The sequence below is a fragment of the Nanorana parkeri genome, unplaced genomic scaffold (genome assembly GCF_000935625.1).
Source record: "Nanorana parkeri isolate BGI_ZX_2015 unplaced genomic scaffold, ASM93562v1 scaffold1339, whole genome shotgun sequence".
Lineage (NCBI taxonomy): Eukaryota > Metazoa > Chordata > Amphibia > Anura > Dicroglossidae > Nanorana > Nanorana parkeri.
In genome coordinates, this window is record NW_017307607.1 from 141030 (window position 1) to 165403 (window position 24374).

At 38.9% G+C, this 24374-nt stretch overlaps 1 protein-coding gene across 6 annotated transcripts in view; it reads right to left on the reverse strand.

The window, feature by feature from the left end:
• Positions 1 to 24374, reverse strand: part of ARID1B (AT-rich interaction domain 1B) — a 351874-nt gene that overhangs the window by 94612 nt on the left and 232888 nt on the right. For all 6 annotated transcript variants that reach the window (XM_018569472.1, XM_018569469.1, XM_018569473.1 and 3 more), the window contains one exon: positions 6820 to 7066. In XM_018569472.1, the coding sequence (XP_018424974.1) occupies positions 6820 to 7066 (247 nt within the window). The remainder of the gene's footprint in view (positions 1 to 6819; positions 7067 to 24374) is intronic.

The following is a 24374-nucleotide window of genomic DNA, read 5'->3' on the forward strand; positions in this document are numbered from 1 at the left end:
AAAATAAAATAACCCCCCCCCCCCCACACACACACACATATATTATACACGTGCAACAGTGTGCACCATGCACTTTGTTTTAGTAAACAGTATGCACTATTTAACATGTAGTCTAGGTATTGTGTTCTGGTTTTTGTTTTTACTTTTCTAGATGCACTTGAAAAAAGGGTCTGCATGACATCCTGGCACTTTATTCTTATAGATTATAGTTTCGTTTGACATTTATTGTTTACCACTTGTTTGGCTACTTGTGTTTTATTTGATAATAATACTTATATTGTGTTTACAAGTTATATTGTGTTTACAAGTTTGAATAAAAGTTTTATTTTCATCATACTTTTTAATCAGTTTCTTTGGGGCTTAACAAAATGGGAGGCTTTAAATGTTTTGGGTACTGGATAAATGGGTGTTGCCACTGAGGGGTGTGGTCACGGAGGGGCACTGTAAGGCTTTTTCACACAGGGCATCTTAAGGCCTAAGGCTGGCCCTGTCCCTAGCCATTCCTTAATACACTTGTTAGTAGATTAGTAGATAAAGATATAGCTCAGATTTGTTTGCAAAGGGATCCATGCTGCAGAAATGCAACACTGAATAATCTGTATATGAGGCTCCATGCATGTTCATAGAATAGTTCACAATAATTCCCGCAATCAAAAATATCCCCATATGTATACGTTTATTTAAATACAGATATGTAAATCTTTGGCATACACACACACAATGGTAATTATTTAAAATCAGTATAACTGGCCTTAAAGTTTATTTCCTTTTTTACAGTCAAATTTGAGAACCCCACCCCCCATATGTAAGTTATATGTCCCCATTCAGACAGCATACCTAAAAATAATCTTAAAAAAATATGATATACCTTTTTGTTGTTTCTTTGGGGCAGGATCATACACATGACACTATAGGCAGCTTCTGTTGCTTTGGATGGTAATGTGGAGACGAGGAACAAACTGAGGGACAGTTTTTCAAAAAGTGCATTAACATACAATGTCCTGCCCAGGACATAACCCCTTTGTTTTGTGAATGGGAACATGTAACACGTATAACATGCACGTTATCACAATATGGCTGAAAAAGTGGAGAAACACTTTAAATTGGCTTTAATAACTTCTTATGTCGTATGGGTCAATGACAGTTTCGGTAAATGTGTATCTGTCTCTCTGTAACTGCCTTGTCCCGGGGGTAGGCAACCCATTCATTGTGATTATGAGTAGTTTATAGCCAACTAGTGGATTTCAGAGCTTTTAAACTAAAGGACACACACAGGCATACTAATGTTCCCCTGGATACAGGCAGGCTCCGTTCTGCTTTTATTGTTTTCTCTAGCCTTCCCTGACACTTGCTTACATGCTTTGAACAGTCCTAACTGACCAACTCTTTTTAATTCTGGTTTAAGTCAACCTATTGGCTTACAGTGGGTTTGAGTCACAGTGAAACACACAGGATTATCTGGGCTGGTGTATGACACAATGACAAAGCCAGAGCAGCTCTCGAAGTGGTGGTCAGGCTGGATCTAGTTGGCAGCATGCTTATTTAGCTGGAGTTCAAAGTAGGAAGACAGCTGTCAGTTTCAGTGGTGGTAGGGGATATATGCAGACATATTTACCAGTCTCTGTCTCAAAGAAAAAATAAACTGTTCCAAAGCAGGAACATTATGTTACTGGCTCAATTAACACAAAATATTTAAACATGCATAATACTAGGTTAGGTCTGTTTCCATTTATTTGTTTTAAATGTGAACTCCACAAGTCCTTGTTTTGGAGGTTTACAGTCCTTGAACTCCAGCCCCTATACCAAATACCACTGTCCTTTTTGCATGAGTTCATTATTAAATCAGGACATTCTGCAAACTATGAACTAAGAAATACACAGAAGCCCTTGTATCCTAAGCTTTGGGTTATACTAGGCCAAAATGTAATGGTGCAGATTGATTTCCAGCGAATACAAAAAAAGTGGTTACAGCAAACTTATTTTCATGTTTTATTTATTGCTGAAGTTTGGTAGTAAACGGATGGGCCAATAGCATGAGCATAAAATTACCCTAATTGCCTGATAATGTTTCTGTTTATGGATAGCTGCAGAGGACTTAAAAGTATATCGAAAGCCAAAACATTTTTTATTTTTTTTTAAATTTTGGCTAGAGTAGGGAATGGCTAGCCTTTTTCTTTCTGCCATTTATTCCTCACTGGGGAAATTTTCCTTCACCTCCTGTACTTTTATACAAAACGTAAACTGAAGGGAAATCACTCCAAAGTAAGGGACAGCTAGTCTTTGTTAATCTTAGACAGACTGAAATTTTTTCAAACAAGGACATAGTTAACCTCAAAGCACTATTCCCAAAAACAAAATTGGCTTTCGATGCACCTGACTTGCCATCTGATTAATATATACAATGGAGCAGATGTGTAAAAGCATCTGATTTCACTAGACAATGTCTATTCTCATGTCATATGATAGTTCATGCAGCCGAATTTCCTTGCGCTCCGCAAGGGCAGCCTAACTTGTACTCACTCTTCTCAGTAAATTAGAACCACTAGGTGACATGATTATACAAAGAAGCCCCCGCAAACCATCACTACTTTTTTCATCAGAATGTTACATTAGTAACCTAGTCAAGTTCCAAAAACTGTTATGCTCTTCTCAATGTCTTTGTGCCTCTATTATCAAGTTAAAGCAATCATTAATTTAGAACCCTCAGCAAGGTCAGTGAGAACACTCATCTGAATGTTTTTAATGAAGTTTCCTAGCACAAGCTCCTTGTCAGTTTCTTTTTTTTTTGGAAAGGAGAGTATCAACATTAACAATCACTGGTTACACCATTTATGAAACATGCAGATGTGGATTATTAAAGATTAATGCATTTCGAGATTGATGTCGGCATTCCGTTTGTCTCACGCCGAAACTAATTCTGTTCTTCATTAGTCAACGACAAATCACATCATGAGAATGCAGTACAGATATCAAAGGTGCAAATACAGGTGGAGAATAAATAATGAAACAGATTACTAAGCTACTTTACACAGGTAGTAACTTAACATGAATTCATTTATAAAAAATACAAAAAATAAAATCTGTAGGTATTTGAGGAAAATGTGAAAAATAATGTTTAAAGTCCTTTTACCATTTCTACTGTTTAGCTTGGACTATAAAAACACACAATGTAAAATAAAGTCCAAGATTTGACCAACATGATCTCCACAAACACAAACAGGACAAGGATGTCAGCCAAATATTTCAGATTTTGACTCATCAGTCCATAGCACCTGCTGCCATTTTTCTACACCTCGGTTCCTTTTTTTTGTGCATAGTCGAGTCGCTTAGGCTTGTTTTCACGTCTGAGGTATGGCTTTTTGGCTGCAAGGGTGCTCTGGACTGATGAGTCAATATTTGAAATATTTGGCTGTAGCAGGAGGCAGTTTGTTCGCCAAAGGGCTGGAGAGTTGTACAATAATGAGTGTCTGCAGGCAACATTGAAGCAAGGTGGAGGTTCCTTGCAAGTCTGGGGCTGCATTTCGGCCAATGGAGTTGGAAATTTGGTCAGGATCAATGCTGTCCTCAATGCTGAGAAATACAGGCAGATATTTATCCATCATGCAATACCATCAGGGAGGCCTGTAATTGGCCCCAAATTTATTCTGCAGCAGGACAACGCCAAACATACAGCCAATGCCACTAAGAACTATCTCCAGTGTAAAGAAGAACAAGGAGTCCTGGACGTGATGGTTTGGCCCCCACAGAGTCCTAATTGCAACATCATGGAGTCTGTTTGGGATTACATGAAGAGATAGAAGAATTTGAAGCAGCCTACATCCACATGAGATCTGCGGTTAGTTCTCCAAGATGTTTGGAACAACCTACCTACCGAGTTCTTTCAAAAACTGTGTCTTGATTAGAGGATGTCAAACTGGAAGAGTGGGCATTCCTATGCAGGCTACATTTGCATGCTGACAGCCCTAGTTACCACCCACATGTGATGCTGAACCACCATTATTTAAAGAGCTTAAATGCAATGAATGAAGAGGGCATTCCGGGGACAATCAGGCTGTGGGGAAAGCAATGGATGATGGTGGATGTCCTCCAGCCAGGAAATCAGATGGGCTCTATCTGAGTTTCTGCAGCTTCTAATACACACTGTTAGAGGCTCACAATGCGCAGTGAAATCAAAGTAAACAATTTAAGTACAAGAAAGGAGCCTATACAACTGTGAGTAAACTGAAGGTAAGGCTGGAGTTCATCTTTAATGGGTATCAAAAAAACGTAAAAAACTAAAAATAATATGTACTTCTATATTGAATTTCAATAAGTTCTATCTCACTTTTAATAACCATATTGATATAGAAGTTTTTAAATGTACTTATTAAAGGTGCCCATAGTATGCACTTCTTCAATTCCCTCAATGCACTGACACAATTTCACTCAGTGCTGTGAATATGTACTTCCTTGTGTCACAACTTGCAAGAGTCTGCCTTCTGAACTACAACTCAACATCCGAACAATGTTGCATTATCGTTGCTTTCGGGAAGCAATGCATGATGGGATATATAGTCTTGAGAAATCGATTGCATCACATCAAGCTTCAGGGAAAGAGATGCCAAGCACACTGGGAATACAGGTTGATGAAAGTAATGGGCAGATAGAAGGCAGCACTCACTACACAAAAGGGTTTTGTTTCATGTAAGCTTCGATTACATTAACAAAAACAACTTTGGTATGTATTCCTATTACAATGCTCAAATACTATGTAATGCTGATGTTATAACAGCATAGTACATGCTGGGACTTTACAACTCATTTAAATAATTCACTGTTAACCTTGGGTAAGTCCTGTGAGTGTTCCTGTCATACAAAGTAACCACACTGTAAAAAGTAACAGCATTTCAGCTGCATTATTCAGTAGCAATGCAAAAAAAAAAGCCATTCTTAAGTTTATTTAGCTGTGTTTGTTCCAGGAAGATCAAACAATGGCGTTTTGAGTAATGAAATTGTCTACAACAAGTATATGTTTTGAAGTGAACTAGTGCCAGAGCAGTATAAAATATGAGATTGTCTATACATGGGAAGATGTTTTTCTCTTCTCTTCTGTTCTCTCTCTCTCTGACAAATTCTACCGAACCCGGCAGTGTGAGCTGACACAGCACATCATCAAAATGCACAGCTTCTGCCAGACAACGTAGCAAATGCTAATTTCATTTGTCTTGCTTCGCATGCCAAATTGTACCAGTTTACTAACAAAGCAAAAATGTAAATAAGGAAAACTGTTTCAAGGCTCAGATTTCTTTCAGGGTTTTTATTTTTTGGGTTGTCTTTCGTCAGCGGTTTCCCTAGCAAATGGTAACAGAAATGTAATTTCTATTAAGTGTTAAACAGGGACATAAGGTCAATGGAATAGGAGAGGGCCATTATATGGGATATTTGAGGATACATTTCTGTGCACCGCAAAGCTGCAGTGGGAAATTTAAAGCCACCCAAAAATTAAACCCTATGCCCTCTATTTTCTATGACTTACCTACTGTAGCAATGCTTTATTTACACATAAAAAACACTAACCCATCTTACATGATGCATACTGTATACTTGATATTTTGATATACTGTAGATCAATTTAGAATGTCATAAAAGATTGATATATCAATAATGCTAAACTCTGGGCAAGCAGCAAAATACATAGATGAAATACATATAGGGGGCTGTTTGCCTGCAAAAGGATTTGTATTTCTGTTTATCTTGAGATCTACACAGCCCTACCTGGGCGGGGGTACCACGGAGAGAGAGCAGAGGACCGGATTTTTCTCTGCTGCAGTTAACCTGCAAAGGCTAACGTTTACAGGTCTTACCCTTCAGCTTGTCTGTGACTGGACAGTGGAAGAAGAAGCAGCAGACTGATGAGCTCATCTCTCCATCAGTCTGCTTTCTTTTCCTATCAGCGTACACATCGTAGCACATGAGCACTGCTGGACAGCTGTCTGGCTCATTGTGTTGCTTCCCCTTCTCACAGTCTGAGCTATGCTAAAGGTTAATACCAAGTTGCATTCAGGTACTTATCCTGCTTGCATTAAAAAAAATTACAATAGTATCCTCTTGTTAATTGCTGCATATGTGTAAATTACATTCAACTTCAGAACTTCTAAAAAGCAAAAGAGAGCAGGTTAAGGGCATCAGAGAACAGCTCTTGATTCTAATCAGGGGCGTCCCGAGGCCGGGTGTCACCCGGAGAGGTTACCGGGTGACACCTCGCCGTGACGTCGCCGCGCATGCGCGTTCTCACCATGCGGTGCGCGATGACGTCATCGTGCATGCGCAGCAATCTTATTGATGCCTACCGGTGGCCATCTTGGTGATGGATGCCGGCAGAAAGAGGGGGGGACAGTCACCCGGCGGAATAAGGTATGCCGCCGTGTCCCCTCCTCTCTCCCAAAACTGTCGGGCACTTAGTCCATGACCGAGTGCCCGACTTTTCAAAGGGGGTGACACCAAAATGACTGTCGGTCATTTTGGTGTCACCCTTTCAATGGTGTCACCCGGGTTCGGGCCGCACCCCCCTTGTGACGCCACTGATTCTAATGGGCAGTAATTTGAACAGAAACTGAATAACGAGAATGAGTCAACAAGCCCATGGCAAGGAGCCAATTGAGGAACAGATATAGCAGCACAAAGAGATATGCTAGGATTGTTCACAGTTGAACTGTCAGAGCTGAGACAAATCTCAAATATGCTAGGCGTTACCCCTGATCTTCCAACCACAGATCTTCTTTAATTTTGCAACCTGTACTAAAATGTCAGCTACAATAGTAGCTTTGCTTATTTACTCACCAGGAATACTAGCAGGTGATATTGGACCTGATCTTGACTGGTTGCTCCCAACTGGTGAGCCCACAGGTGATGGTGATGGACCACCACCCTGGATGCTGGGTAGATGTGGTGATGCATGAGGAGAAAAGGGTGACTGTGCAGGATTGCTTTGCTCCCCCTGGCTGCTTGTAGAACCCGAGGCACTCACAGCCGAACTTAATGTTGCTTCAGTTCCAGTTGGCAAGTCGTCAATAGAACCAGATAAGTCCTGTGAGACAAGCAAGAAGCTAATGATTAGACAGAGCCAACATCAAGTTATAAAGCAATGCATGAGTGTAGACAATATTACTGGCATTCTTTGGGTACATCAGCCTACATGTTAACAACTCCTAAAATTATTCCGTTAATGAAAATGATAAATGTGACATTTGATTTCCACTTACTTAATGCTGACAATGCACAGCACTTTACATATCACATATCTGTCTCCCAAACAGTTCACAGTCTAAGTCCCTGAAATATCCATAAACACACAAAGGTCAGTTTGGATAGAAGCCAATTACCTTACTGGAATGTTTTTGGAATGTGGGTCAAAACCACAGCACCTGGAAGAAACCATGCAAGCACAAGGAGAAAAAATCCATGTAGACAGAGTCCCAGTTGTGAGACAAACCAAAAACCCAGAGCTGCAAGGCAGGATGGCTTATGGCTGGCCATACACCAGTAAATTGTATTTGAAAAAAATTTGTTTTCAGAAAGTTCATTTGAGTTTATAAGCATTAATAGGGTCAAATCAACAATCATTTTTGGCTGTACTGATAAGAAAAATTGGAGCAGGATGGAAAAGTTTTCTTGATCAAAGGAAATTCTAACAGTGTATGTGGTTTTCGTTTAGGAAACTCTATTCATTCCCAAATTGAATGTGTAGTGCAAAAATCTACCAGTGTATGGCCAGCTTAACACTTAACCACTGTGCTGCAGGATGGCCAAAACATTTGTATTGAGTCTAAGTTAACAGTATGCTTAACAAAACAATGTTGTCTGATATCAACAGCACTGATGAGCACAGATAAAAGGTGTGGGCTGATGGCTTTGAAATGTTCTTTTGATGTCAATGACGGGACCTGGTGAAAGTGTTCTTTTTCTGGTATTGGAAGACCCTTGACAAGAACTACTGAGTTGGGCACTTGACATGATGAACTATGTTACAGATATAAACTACATATGACTAAAGGTTCTTTATAAAAATGTTATACAAGATTAGAAACTGTGCAATCACAGCATGCATCTCTTATGTCCCTATTCAAGACGGTTGTAACAGCACCAATCAACACTACAATTTGTTTTCCTTCAAGTGTGTCAAGGCAAGACACATAAAGAACAGCTGAAATAAAAGATAGTTATTTACAATGGGCTGTTAGAGTAGTGTGAATATTAGAGCAAAACTATTTTTTTTACAGTACTCTGTATTCTGATGGCTTTACAAATCCTCTTTCTATTAATCCCCTGGGGACTTGTGCTGGAGTGAGTGACAGGTCTCATGCACTTTCTTAAGTTCATGCCTTCCAGGGATTTGTTCTCACAAATCTGATGTAACTCATTCATAAAAGCAAAGGAGGTCACGTGAAGCCACAGTGTGTAAGGCTTAAAATATATTATGGAGAGGAAGGAGGGGGGTGATGGAGGGCAAACAGGCTCCAGTTCCACAGCATGGCTTGACCTGGCATAACCTTTGAAATGTGATTATTCACACAGTGAGAGAGGGATTTCCTTGAAGGAGATTTACAATGGTGAAAACACTCTCCCTGAAATAACCTGACAATGCAGGATGAATAAAAGATGACTTGCCAAAAACAAGGCAGGGAAGGATGTGATTACTCCTAAGTAATAACTGAAGACAAATCAGGAGTGCACAGAGCACAGTTATGGGGCTGCTAAAGATGCTTACAGTCTGCTATAGGCTAAAATCCATGTGAGCTTATTTGACAGCTTTGATGAGCTGATGTGCAAAATTGCCAATGTTTTTTTATTGTGCTTGGAAGCTTTTACCTGTTTATTGGCAGACTTGGACATGACAGCCATTCCCTCTACTGATGCAAACAAAATTGCACAGAAAAATGAGAGAGAGAATAACAATCTGACATACTATTCTACACAATAACAACACCATTTTACAGAGCCTGTAATGCTTACTTAGTTCTTGTTATCTTACAATTATACCACACAATGACATTGAATCCAATAGACTATCTAATCCACTATCCTACCAATAAAGTTGATGCTTCTGTTGGTCAGATTTGTCAGTCCTAAAAAGCCTGTCATTGAAACCTCTATGGATCGACAGACAGGGATACATCAAATGACTGATATGTTAGCTAACAATTATGTAATTGACACGGAGAAAAAAGGTGATTTCATATTTGCTTCAGTGTTTGTATGAAGAACTAACTGATCTTCAGAGAATTCTGCAGTTCAGGAAACCATGCAAGTGGCCTTAAAAACTCCCAACTGGACAATGTACATGGGTGTATTCAAGCAAATAAAATAATTTGCAATTCACAGACTCTATTTGCTCATCACTATGAGGCAAGTAATTCACAAACATTGAGAATAGCACAAGCTTTAGGCAAGTTAGAGCTTTTGCTATTGTAAAGGTAGAAACTATCTTTTGGTGATAGACAGGAATGCAAAAGTTGGAGTAGTCTTTCAAACCACTGCCTTAACCAGGAAAAAGATGCTGTATTGTTTAACAACATTCCTCACTAGTTTCCTCATTATGTGCTCTGACTGATACATGACCATGGATATATGGAAGTCAGTCCAACCAACATCTTATCTGCAGCTTCCATGTGTCCATGGTTTATCTTCATATTACCATGATATGTGCACATTGTTTATTGAAATCCTACTGTACTTCAATATAAATTATGCTGTTGAATGTGTTTACCTATATTTAAAAAAATCTAAAAAGTAAAAAAAAAAATACAAAATGAAGATGGTGGCTTGGATCAGCACCCCAAGTTAAGGCCATCCTAGACTGCAGTTGCATTGCACTGAACTGCACACTTGGGTAACTAAGTAAACTCATCAAATAAGTTAGCAAATCTTCAAGGAAGGTCCCATTAAATTTCTTTAAAATTCATCATCTTACATGCTCAAGCATGCTAGAGAATACGTTAAACCTCTATGATACAGGACAATGAGAGATAGAGTTGGAGCGTTAGAGTGGACAATGAGGGTGCAACGATCAGGGGCAGACTGGGAAGCTTTGGCTTGCAGGGCTAACATGACCCTTTCATAATAAGGACAGATTTTTGTGGTATTAAAAACATGCAGTCTCATTGACTGGTGGACATGGTAAAAGGCGGTGTTCCTAAAGGCCATAGTTTAGTGTAACACACCTTTTTATATCTTCCAAAACCAGCTTCCTTACCGTTTTTTGGCATTCAGTCACATGACATTTCAGAGCTGCAGATGAAGTTGGTGCTGGAAGACAGGGACATGCGGTTAACGGAGGCAGGTGAGGCAGAGCCTCACCTAGAATTATGGAGCAAAAAGCTGTCAGCTTCAAGTCTGAAGCTGACAGCTTTTTCTCCATTCAGATCGGCATCTAACAGGTTACAGAGCAGGGAAATCCTCCCTGCTCCGTAACCTGTCATGGATGAATTGCTGCCTTTTAATTACAGGCAGCGCTGCATCCGGCTTTTGACAGGTAGTTAGTGAGGGACATTCCTCCTTCACACTAGCTTGGGGATGGGTTGGGGGTGGGGCTTCAGCCGGTGGGGGAATGCCTCATCCTGAATATGAGGTACCGCGCGTCACTGCTGGAAGACTTCACTCCCCAAGACATAGTGATTGACAGTCGAAATGAGATAGATATAAAATACCCAGCATGTGTCACTAACTACACAATTATGTCTGAATGGTGAAGTATCTTCACTCAGGGCCACCAGCCTAATGTATCTTATTAGTACTGACCTGGGGGAGGCAAATGCCTCCCTGTCCCACAGCCAAGTCCTACCCTGGGAAGGATGTTTAACAATTTCTGCAGTGCTGAGCTATGCTTTATTTAAATGGGATCTTTATCTGAGGGCTGTACAAAGAGATGCACTTAGGTCTCTGAAAAAGCAGAGCAATGAGGCCTAACTAATGCCACACACTCTATTTTAAAAAATCTTTCACCACTTCATGAAATCCTATTTATACACTTCTATGTTTATTCTAAAGAAAAACTCTGATGTTCCAAAGTTACCTTGGCTATCAGAGCAGTTTTAGCATCTTATTATTCATGTATTTGGCAAATAGTTATTTCACAACTGTAAAATATAACCTCGTTGACAAATTGTAAGCTATTCTATGGCACTAGCTTTGTGATGGAAAGCATAGCTGTAGGTGAGTGTAAAACACATCTAGATGTAATAACTACTAAATAGAGAAAAAAATTATACTCTGATATCGTAATATAAAATATTAGAGGTCACCTTGGATTTCTATGACCTGTATAAAACCACTCCGCCTGCAGCTTTGCATTTCATACGTTCATGTGATTCCCATGTGATCTCTAACATTATAACATCTATTTTAAACAAGCTATGAGAGGGTACTGGATGCCCAATTATTTATTTACACGTTGCTCGTTCACCCTGCTCTACAGAGTAATGCCATTGCGGTTCTACTTCACAATATTTACGTATGTAAATTGTATAGACATTATCATGCCGGTTTATATCCATGCACACCCTAGTTCACAGTCATTTAGATTCTTAATGACAGCCGTTCTGTGCCATTCCAAGCATCGAGCTTAGTTAACTAAGGCACTCAGTAACTAATACCACTCTGGAGGACAATTTAGTCAGCAGGGCATCGGTTCATTCTTCTTTTAAAAGTACAATCAAATATATGATGTCTGCTCATGAAATGAGACAGACCTAACTAGGCCGTATGCAGACCAAGGCACCTTCAAGCAGAAGCAAATTAGTACAGAAGACGGTATGACAAAGTGAAGTATATTGTGACAAAATCAAAGTAGCAATATAGTGAAAACGACATTTGTAATATATGCCTTATAAGTAACTGATAATCCAAGGTTGTAGGTTAGGCACAGACTGGAAATGAGTGCGCAGTCTATATTAAACAAAACAACCATTTATAATTTGGCTTTGGTATTTTAAAATGCAAAAAAAATAAAATAACCATGGATGACACTTAACTTACCTCCCACTATCATAAATCAAATGGTCAATTAACCCAAAAAAGGCACTTTCGTTTATGGGAGATTCTGAAGAGTTAACCACCTGACAGTTTCTTATACCTCTTGGGGATTCTCTAGGCAAGATCTTTTCTAGGTCTAGGTTCTGAACACCTGCTGTGACCATTGATTAGCTCCCAACTGTTCCTCATTTGAAAAGGACTGTGCCAAATTGTTCAGTCCCTCTTTCCTCTTCAGTTGTCTCTCTATTACCTCTAATGTATAGACCACTATAGAAAAAATGTAGTGCTAAAACAGTTATACTGCCCTAAACCTTTCATCAAACCTCTAGCATACTGCATTTGTTTGCTTGAATATAAGTAAGAAGGAAATATAGTGCTGAAAAAGAGCAATTTTGGATTTACCCCAAAATTGTTTTGTTTTTTTAAATTCTTCCTGGTCTGTGTAACCGTGGGGGTGGCCAGGGATATGTTTTTTGCCCTTGTTTTCTCATCTGAAAAAGTTGGAAGGTATGTCGTTATGAAGGGCTCCCACTTTCTGTTTTAAATTATAGCAAATGCAATAGGAGCTACTGGAACACACAAAGGTGGGTAAGAGCACCCAAATATTCCCAGGTGCACAGGAATCAGAAATAACGTCAGGGAAATCTTATTTTCAGACTATCCAGAGTATTCAGTAGAGGAGTCTATAAACAAAAACAGTTTCGTAGTTATACTATATACACTTCAACCATTAATGAGGAGCTGTGGAATGCAGTTTTAAAATATAATTGCTCATCTCATTTTAGAGAACCCACTGGTCCTGTAGACATGCTGTTTCTGCACAGCTTTCCTGGTAAGGTTAAAAGGTCACTGACTAGATCAGTGTCAATAGGACAATGAATAATGCTGAGGGTGCTACAAAAGCGCAGAGATGTAGTGTCAGTGCATTAGATTCATAATCCTCCTGCCACAGGAGATTACAAATAACATAGAAAGTTAACCTGTCCTACATCAAAAGCGGGACACTGCTACAAAATGGCGCAGATATGAAACTTAGACTAATATTCCATGTGACCAATTCAGGTACTAGAGAAACTACTGTTATTTTGACTAGTAAATAAAGCATTTACGTATTAAGCTGAACTCCCATATACATATATAACATATAAAAACACAAATTAATGTAATTCTATTTATTAATAAATCATTATATTTATTTTTCATGAAGCTAGTGTAGGTACCTGAATTTGTACCTGAATTTGACTAGACATTGGCTGCTTCCAGTATCTAAAACATCAGCATTTAGAATGGAAGAGTAAAGGGCAGAGTCAGGTGTGCTGCATCCAAATGGAGAAGAGAACAAAGAGATTACCTCATCTGTCTGCTGCTTTTCTTTCATTTTCCAGTCAGCAAGCTGGGGGTGGAGACATGAATCAATGTTACATACTATGAAATGTTGTGACCAGAAAAAAGAAAGATGGTGCATGTTGTGATTGCAGTGGATGGTGCCATGCAGAACCTCAATTATTTGAAGATAAATCACCAGCACACAGCAATTCAAAGTGCAGCTGTTTCATTGCAAATACGTCACATAGGTCAATAAGCCAACATTTCAGGTCCACGCAGGGTCCCTTCCTCAAGGTGAAAAGTCACCCTCACTTTCTTGCCTTGAGGAAGGGACCCTGTGCTTTGAATTGCTGAGTGCTGATAAATTGTCTTTAAAAAGGGAGGGTGGGGACATGAAATCACAATACTCCTAACCATAACAGAGAAAGTGGGGTCCTCCACCAGGCTCTGCTGTGTGACAGAGCAGTGTAAAGCTGCCCATACACTGTAATATTTTCTTCTTTTAACCTGCAGGCTGAATTAAGAAAATATAACAGATTCCTCAATCAAGCTTACGAATATTGTTCGAGGCATCTCCTGCTTCCTTCATTGTATTCTGATGGGAGCCATAGGTCGCTATCAGAATACCCAAACAGAGTAGGCAGCCCACTGGCTGCCAGCTCTATGCGTTTGAAGATTTTCCAACCGGCTCCTTCAATCACCTGGTTCATCAAGAACTGGCCAAAATTCGCATAGTGTATGGCCAGCTTAAATCTCAGCATGCGGGAAAAAAACTAATCCTTTTGCAGATAATACATTTTCTTTGTATGTATTTCATCTGTGTTTTTAGCTGTTTGCCTGGAGTTCAACTTTAAAACCATGCAAGTGAAGATGCTTACAATTGTGTAAGTATTCAAGTGCAAATAACTATTTCTGATAAGTAGTAGACATTTTTGCCTTTCTTGTGTTTTCTGCAGATAAAGCTGCACTTAGGGTCGTAAAAAAAGGAAGCAACCAATAGTTTAAGCTAATTTTGCCTTTGCTATTCTGAAAACGACACAGCTAAAGCACTAAACAGATTTGCAAACAGATGCAAAATGTTCCTGCCGATCCTTAATGGAATGGGTAAAGTGACAAAATAAATGAAAAAAAAAGGGTCTGGCACTGAAGCAAAGAAAAAAAATGCTAAATAGAATATGTTTAACGGCATTAGATCATTCACTGGCAGATTATAGCGGGAATTACAAAAACATTGCTATTTGGCAGCCTCCATGCACGACTGCCCTGGGAGTAATCCGGCGTGTGCATTGAATCAGATCACTGTCAGAGTCAAGAGAACAGGTCTTTTCAAATGAAGGTTGAAACTAATGATAAGCCTTGTGAAGATTAATAAACAGGCACTAATAGCTATCGCCAGTCACTGGAAGACGGTTCAAAGAGAAACCACCAGGATTCTGGAACCACCTCTTTTATTACTGTCTTTGTCCCTTTCCCTATGTGCTTCTCCATGAATGGCCTAATAAATTCACATAATGAATGAATGATTAATCTTGCATTCTGGGTCATGCAAATGCATTTTCTTCAAAGTGTTTATCTCTTCATCTTTACAGCAGTAAAAATTATAGTGTGTACTATATGACAGGGACCGATTATGCCTGCAAAATTCCCAGAGTGGAAGACGCAGAAAGGAAGGCAAATTATGCTCTGTTTGTCATGGAATCTATTATAGCTACAACAATCTAAAAATACATTATATGTGCATTGTAGTTTTATATATGATGTGTGTAAATGCACACATATAATCTAGTTCAAATACGTGTGAGTGTATACACAAACTTTGTGTTTTTGATAGCAACTGATACTTTTATTTACCTGGGCAGCATTCACCTGATCAGAAATGATCATCAGGACATTGATGTCATAACTTTATTCCCATGCTTAACTGTTCTATTCAATAAGCTTTACGTTCACTTTATGTGCACCAGTTACAGCCCTGCAGACCTTTGGCATTCACCAAAGAATCCTTTATGTGCACCAATTACAGTCTTGCAGAACTTTGGCATTCACAAAAGAATACTTTATGTGCACCAGTTACAGCCCTGCAGACCTTTGGCATTCACCAAAGAATCCTTTATGTGCACCAATTACAGTCTTGCAGAACTTTGGCATTCACGAAAGAATCCTTTATGTGCACCAATTACAGTCTTGCAGACCTTTGGTATCCACCAAAGAATCCTTTATGTGCACCAATTACAGCCTTGCAGACCTTAAGCATTCTAGTTGTTATTTTGTAAAGATATTTAGAGGAAATTTCAGCCTATACCTTCTGTAGGAATGACTGGTTTGAAGGATGTTTTTATCTGACCTTATGGGGAAAAGCTTAGCCAGGTCTGGGAACTGGTAAATATGTTGGCAAGTCCATCAAAGCCTACAACAATGTCATCCCTTGCACATAGTGGGCCATGGGAGTCACTGGCATCTGACACACCCTAAAGTGTCAGAATGTGAAAAGTTGCAAGGGAATTTCCCATTAGGGAGATAAAAGTGTCCTCTGCTCCCGTGAGTTTTAGAATGGTCTACGCGTTTCAGAGGAATTTCCCATTAGCTTAGTGGATGTGGGAAGCTCTGCTGCATTAAAGTGTATTTCAACTTTTGCTGCCAAATTGGGATAAAACCTACTTTATATTTGTTACATGTTCTCATTCACACTACTTGACCTACATTTTTTTCTAACTATTGCTACTTACTTTTTAAGTGCTTCTTACTTGCCTAAAAATCCTACCTAGCTTCCCCCAAAGTAAAGTTAACGTAGGGGGCTGTGGGAAGTTCTGTTTACTCTTATTAAATTAGATTATTTCAATGCTGCGCGGGCAGTGTACACTTGGTGTACATTGCTGGCATATTGCTGGTAGCAATAGGCTTTAAAATCATCCAAATCATGTGCAAGCAAAATTCCTGTTTTTTTTTATTTTCCTTGCACATGATTGTGTGTTCTTTGCAAAGTAAATTTTCACAATTTTCTCAAAGCTAATTCAAAATTCCCTTTTAAAATGAAAATTCCCTTGCAAAGTGAGCATGCTTTACTCCTTTAGTAATAGTTTATTTCAACAGTGGAAGTAATATTGAGTATTATGCTTGCATTTTCATATGCATTAATAACATAAATATTAAATGTTGTTACAGGCTCTCTTTACGCAGCAGTTGTCAATGATGATGCAGTCTAAACAGATTGCTAACAATTACTTTTTTTCAAGCAAACAGGCTTTTTGCTGTGCAAAATATATATTTAAACTGAAATGTGTCAGTTCCAGGTTTGCCAACTCATCACTTTACACACATGAGTTATACAGGTTCTGTAGTGAATTAAATGCAATGAAGCACTAAGTGAGTCTAACTGAAGCTGAGCTCCAGGCAAACAAATAAATACTCAGCTGAAATACATACTGTACTGTCTTACCTGTGAAATGATTGTAAATGTGTTCAGCATGTCTTGTGATGAAGGTCCAGTCTAAGGCGTTGTTCAGACACAGCTGCTAGTGTACCCGGACAGTATAAATCCACTCGATCAAGGTGCATGGCACCGTTTCTTTTTTTGTTAGATCTTTATTGAAATGTCCCAAGTGTCATTTCATTAGGTTCTATGGGAACACGGCTGTGCAATGCAGTTGTACCGTGTCTCAATGTGATGTGTTTTATAAAAGTACTGCATTCCATACGTTTTTTAAGTGCACACCACCGCAACGCAGTGGTGTGAACTGTGCCCATCTGTGACAAGGCAAATTGCCTTGTCTTGCATTCGGGCTGCACTGGAAGAAAAGGCCATGCATAAGGTGTGAACGGGCCCTGAGCCCTGTTTTGCAGAGGATTACTAAAATGCAAATGTAAGACAGATCTGAGTACTTAATCTGTCTGGCCTTCATCTTTGACTTTGAAACCACTATAACAGGTGTATGTCAGTAAGTAAAGGATTGAGAATGATAGCCTTGCTAGATCCATAAGGTCTAAAAAAAAGGACAGTCAGGTGGCAGATGTGTTGCCCACAATTGTTATTATCCATGAAAGGGCCACAGTTCATAAAAGATCACAGCAAGGTACCGTCACACCCGAGGTGCTTGATAATTCAGACGTTAAGCTTGGGGATGAGTGTTTTCAGAAATGTTTAGCGGCATTTAGGACCCCATTCAGTTGACTTGACTGGCAAAAAGAAAGGCAATGCTCCAAAGATTCAACATGTACGTCTTTTGCCCAGTGAATTGTGTTGATGGGAATAGGTCCCACTGGAAGCAATGTATTTTCTTATTTCCAAACATTTTGCCTGTGTTGCCAGTAAACAGTCAGTTTAAATTCTCATCAATAGATGAGAATGTCATTTTTACGTAGTTGATGGAAGCTTCATTGGAATTTAAAAAGGCAAATATAGGAAGATCTAGACCGTAAATTCATACAGACAGGAACATATGCTTAATACTATCTAGCTTCTGATGAAGATATGGGTTTAATTGTTTACCTGTATCAGATCCAGTCTTTTCTAATACACAAAAGTCTGTTCATAACAAAAGGGTCTTGGTGTATATTTAGGCCCATACTAGTCATTGCTTTTTGTCTGAGCCCAGCCAAAAACAAGCCCACCCAACTTTATTGATGTTAAATAATAAAACTAGGATCTAAAGTCACAGCATTTTAAGGTGCATATACAGCAATTTATTTTTTATTTTAGATAGCGTAGGGAAGGATTAGAACCCCTGCTAAGTTTTTACTGCTTAGGGAGATTTGCCTTAAGTTACGGGTATGGTGACAGAGGGAAAATCTGAGACAGGGACAGCAAATAAAAAAGCCGGTAGGGGTTCTAGCCTTCACCTACTATACCAATAATTCTGTCTGTGTTGTCATTGCAAATTTATGTTATTTAGAGCCTGTTCACACCATGTCCGCTGAGATGCATTTTTCTTGCACACCACTACACATACATGGTGTCATTTTTTTAATGGTTTCCCTCTTTTCGAAGAAGTGGGTCTAAAGCGACATCACTTTGAATAGGGGGCTGCCAATGCTGACCTCCCTCAGAAAACCCTAGGTGGCTGTCTGTTACGCTGACCTTCAGGCTTCAGTACTTTTGACTCACTGAGCAAGAACAAGTATGAAGGTCATGAAAGTCGGGGTATTGTCAGTAGTCCTTATCTGCATACTTTCAGTGTCTTGGCACTTTAGAATCCCACCTTCGCATAACAACTACATTTTGCTATAAAATATTATTTGAAATGCTTCTCTGATATAATAAATTGAAACTGTACTTGAAGTAAGAAAATAACAATACTGTTTGAAGCTCATGAAAAAGGGATACCAGCAACGATGACTATCATTATATGGATTTTGACCTAAAAAAATTCTATGTGCCCTGTTCACACAATGCATGTGCAGGGGTGTGCAGAAAAACGCAGCTCAAGGGACATGGTTTGAACAAGGCCTTACTGTGTGGTGAAACCATGGTCATGAGGAAATCTCTCTAACGGAGCCCAGGTAGCAGTCGAAGCCCAACTGGAGTTGTAAGCCTTCCCATTCTATCAAAAAGAAAATAATGTTTGGGCTGTACATACACTTTAAAATTCAACCAAATGGCCACATTAGGATAGTAAGAAAGACAACTTGAGTTCCCTTATGTGTTGGAACTGAAATCATTATATTACTCTTTGGGTGAAAATACAGAATATCTTCAGTTAGTTATTTACATTTGAATTATGGCACACTCAAAGTACATCTAAACTGTTGGCCATCATCAGTAAAAGTACCTTTTCAATTAAAATGCAAATAATGTGGTTCTGTCAATTTTCTGCACGCAGTGGCCGGCGTCCTAACCACACCTTTCACCACAATGAAACTGAACATGAAAACTGCAACTCTTTTTTGACACACAGTATTCAAATACAAAACGGTGATGGGACCCTTCAAGTTGGTGGCAGATGTTTGGATGTAAATGCTACCAAAGCCAGGGAATAAATATTACCACTTACAATAACTTTGTTGCATTGTTTGAATTTTTTTTCTTTGCAAGTATGAAGTGTGCCGTATTTCATCACTAAAATGCTAATCACACAGACAACATCAGAAACATTAACACACATATATGCACTGTTTTAAAATTCAAGGAGGACAACAATTTTCTCATATGTATATCTCATTTCACATCTTTTTTGCCTCTGGCACTCAAATTATAGTAACTGTTGAAGAGTGAAGACCCTCATGATATCTGATATTAAATTCTCTTCAAGGTAGCCAGCAACTCATTTAAATATTGCCTTGTGCGGTAATATATCTGTCACAATCACAGTTTACAATATAGTAAATGGACACAATCCATTTATATAAAAACAAATGTGGAATTGTCCTTACAGCAACAAAATAGCATACAGTTCCAAAAAACTCCAGTTCTGCAAACATATTAATGAAGTGGGTTTTTTTTTGTTTTTTTTATGAGAATACAGAATAAGCAAAAAACTGTCTCTACACTGGAGATGTAACTTCTTTCAAGATAAGCCACCAGAGTTAACCAAAGGAACACAATTTCATGCTGAGCCAAAACTGCAGATGTTGTACAACTGCAGAGTTCAGCAGAGTTACCCTTGAAGAAACAGCAAGAGATAAAAGGGAGTTAACATACATCTCTATGTTTGCTCCTCAAGAAGGACAGACACAGCATGAAGATATGTGCTTTTGTTACATTTTGTATGCTTTCCAACAAATGCACTGAATATGGTAACAGTTAAAGGCATAAAAGAGTTTATTTATTAAACTGTTTCACACAAAAATGCTCAGTGAATTATAGATATACTTGTATCAGTTTACCAGCAGCTTGCAACATTCGTGCAACAACCTGGTCCAACCAAAACCAATTATGCAATTATACCTATACTGTGGCAAAACCACACCTATTGAGGTCAGAAAATCAAAATCAGAAACTTGCAACCACAGCTTGGGTACATAGTATAGTATGAAATATAAGAAGCATAGAGCAGAAGCCCTGGTCTTCAGTATCTGCAGTACTGCATGATTTTATACCAGGAAAATCTGGTTTACATTCTCTTTAGTCTGTTCCACTAGTGGTCTGATTCACTGGTTTGCATCCACAAATATGCCAGGCCACAATATTGTTTTTGTTGCTTTTTTTTTACTTTTTTTTTAGCTCATCATTGAAAAAGAAAAAAAAAACAAAGGAGAAAAGAAAAAAACGGCGTAGCTCCTCAACTTAAAGTATAATTAAAGCCTCCAGTGTTTTTGCATATATCTACTGCTAGCAAGCAATAGATATATGCAAAAAGTGTAAAAAAAAAAAACCCCACTTAAAAAGCAGTTTAAACTTGCCTGTGTCTTCCCTGCGCGCTCCCGTCCGAAAATGTGAAAATTCTCGGGCGGCCGCAAATCATCTTGGGGCAGGCACATGCACAGTTCACATTTTCGGCCGCGAGACGAGGAGAGACACAAGGTAAGTCTATGGACGCGTGCACCCGCATGCAGACACCATGGGACAGGAGGTGCAGAGGACAGAGGAGTCAGCGCTGGATAGGAGACCCGAAGCAGCGCTGGAGGGACAGAGGAAAAGGACAGGAAAGAAGAAGACGATCGGATTAAGAAACATAATTTAAGGTAAGTACTTTGATTAACATTGGGTGGAGGGAAACATTTTTTGACTTTAATGTCACTTTAAATGATACCAGTTTAGTTCACCAAAAATAGGTCAAAAAATACCAGCCCATTGCTGAAACAAAAATCCCCCACTGTCATCTGGGCCTGACATCATTTAGAGTAAGAAGGCTACAAAACACTTACCATTTAAATGACCCCCCGTCTCCAGCTGCCCAAAGTTTTATACTTACTTGTCCTCATTCCTTGGAACTTATCTTTATTCATTGTCATGAAAGGGGCATTCACCATTGGGAGATCTAAAAAATGGTCTTTACATAGGGATAAACAGAAATTATTTGACATAAGTAGAGCCAGGCTAGGGCATTTAGATAGGTTGCTGGGAGAGGCAGAGACAGTAAAAGGATGCAGGTACCATTTGCCATCCTTTAACAATTAAGTGAACTGTTTTACACCACATTTGTCTTACTTGGTAATGTTGCATGCCTACCTCTACATGCAAGTGTATTTTGTTCTGTACTACTGTACCATGCAGAACACAACACATTTACAAATAGAACCAAGGCTATTGAAATTAAAAACTGTGAACTGTGGGTGTGGGTTTGCCACACCAGCAATCATTCATCCATTCACCTTTTTTCTTTTTTATTTGTGATGAAGATAGCTTCATTTGTCAGTGTGGAAATTTCCACACTGTCAGGTTTGGGTAAAGACATTTTAGTGGTTTTCCTCTTTTCAGAAGAAGTGGGTGTAGAGTTCTATCCCTTTCAATAGGGGCTGCCATTGCTGACCTACCTCAGAAAACCCTAGGCGCCTGTCTGTTATGCTGACTTCAGGCTTCAATACTTTTAAACTCACTAATCAAGAACAAGTATAAAGGTCAGGGAAGAATCAGACGTCCTTATCTGCATACTTCTTTAGGGTCTTAGCGCTTTAAAATCCCACCTTGGCATAAGAACTACATTTTGTTATGAAATATTGAGTAAAATATTAATTAAAAAGTAAAACTGTGCTTTAGTTGAAGAAAGAAAACAAAAATACCATTTGAGTCTCATGAAAAAGGGAAACCAGCAACGATAACTATCGTTATATAGATTTTGGCACAAGAGTAATATACTTTGATGGACATTTTTAATATGATATGGCCACTATACAATTTCTTTGAAAATGTGACATTGATCCGTAAGACATGTCACGAACCTTCTTCAGAGCTGCAATACTAATGTATTATGGATGGACATTTTCAAATGCATACTTTACAAGTACATGTAATTATAGATTACAGTAGAATACAATTATTGACACACAAATACAGATATACAATATATTATTATTATGACCACCCCATCAGTTCTTCGTTGGGCCAGAAGATAACTCCACAAGATGCCTTCGTTGGGCCGCCTCGTGACTCCACAAGATGTTGAAAGGTGAATACATAAATAAATCGGGGGTTCTGGATGCAACAGCAGATACTGCAGCCAGTCAGCTTCTCTCTCACATTTTCAAATCGTACCTGAGCAAACTGAAGAGAGATGCTGATTGGCTGCTATGGGCAGATTCGATTTGCTTCAGTCTTGATAAATTCCCCCCTTTGTGTTTTATGGCAGCTCTACTATACTTTTGCACTGGTTTAGCAGATGGATTGATGGTTCCTTATGGGCTCATGAACCATTAAAAACAGCCAGTGTACACATACGGATGTACAATCCTGGACATAGATTGTATGCTTCCAGGGGCGTACATCCAAACTTATACAGATGTACATGCTCAGAGCAGCATTTACCAGCATACCGTAGCATCCGGTCATTGATTTGTAAAGGCAGGCTGTATGCAACACCTTCTGGCAGCCGTGCACTGCAGCGCAGCAAAGCCATGCTCAGTATTGTGATACCATGCGTTGCATGTGCTGTAACACATGGCAGATGGGAGGTGCGTTGGGGTGTCATTGAAATGAATCGCAATGCACCTAGCGCATGGTACTGTGAGCTAGGTACGTTGTGCAAATATTGCATCACTCAGCTGTGAATGAGCCCTTAACCAAAAAAAGGTAAATATTCAGCAAAAAGACTTCACAAAGATGGACTCAGATCCGTTGAAATGTTATAAATAAAATTCTGATGCTTTGACTTAGGTGCGCTGCAAGATCCATGAGTTCCTCTATATCTACTTACCTTACAAACAGAATGTGGTGGCTATACCACATATATATACACACACATATAAATATATATATACATACATACACACATATATAAATACACACACAGTACATACATATCGATCTATACATATCGATCTATACATACATATATATACATACACACACACATACATGCATACACACGCACATTTAGTTAGTTATTTTTACATATACTCTTGTATATATCTTAAGCCAAGAAACTCACCCTGACGAAAGCCATCAATGTGTATGGCTGCATTACAATGCTCACAGATGAAATGGCCCCACAAGGACCATATAATCTTTGTACATTAACAGAGCATAGGGTTTCTCCTACTACTATGCTAATAGAGAAGGCTGCTAGGCTTCTTTGCTGTAAGTAGAGGGCAGGATTTCATCTGGCAGGAAATTAAGCAAAGCTTCTAAACTGGTCCTGACATGCGTTATAATTCCAGGAAAGCACAGCTGTGTGATCATTACTGCAATTACCAAAGAGTATTTACTGCTGACTTACTGTGGCTTAAGACTTAGTGAGGGGAAATGCTGGCATGTCACAGGAAGTAGCCTCCCTAGGCATGTCCTTTAACTATTTTGGCAGTATTTAGGCCCCAGAGCATTATTAGAGGCTACTGATACTTAAAAAAAAATGTTTGCTAAGGCATTAAATTGCACATAAAAAAATACATAAATACGCAAATCCAAAGGTTTGTTATTTAGGGAAAGAAATCCATAAATTAATGGTTTTGACAGATGTATTATGCCTGCTGGTAACACCTGCTGGGTCTTCTTTCGAAAGAGAAACGACAGACAGCATTTCACCACTCACAAAAATGCTGCTCCTGTATACTGGCAAGTCCACTGTGCAGGATAGTTATACAAATACATAACGGTTTACATTTATAAAGGGCGTACTGTTCACAAGCCGATCCATAAAACTAAAGTTGAGAGCAATTGCAAATAAAGAACACTCTTGGCACACTTAATTTTAAGAGTCAGTGAACGCACCTACTACACACACTCTTCAAATCATCGTTTTCAAGAATATATTTGGCCAATAGCACCATATAAATCTGGTCTGACCTACAATTAACTACAATGGAAATCATTTAGGTCAATTGTTCAAAAGGTTCAGCTTATGAACGAAACAAATGAACATCAATCCAGGGTGATATTTAATTAAGTGAATAATAAAACATTGTTTTTTTAATTAAATATATAATCTTCCTATGTGGTGTATTCTTCACAG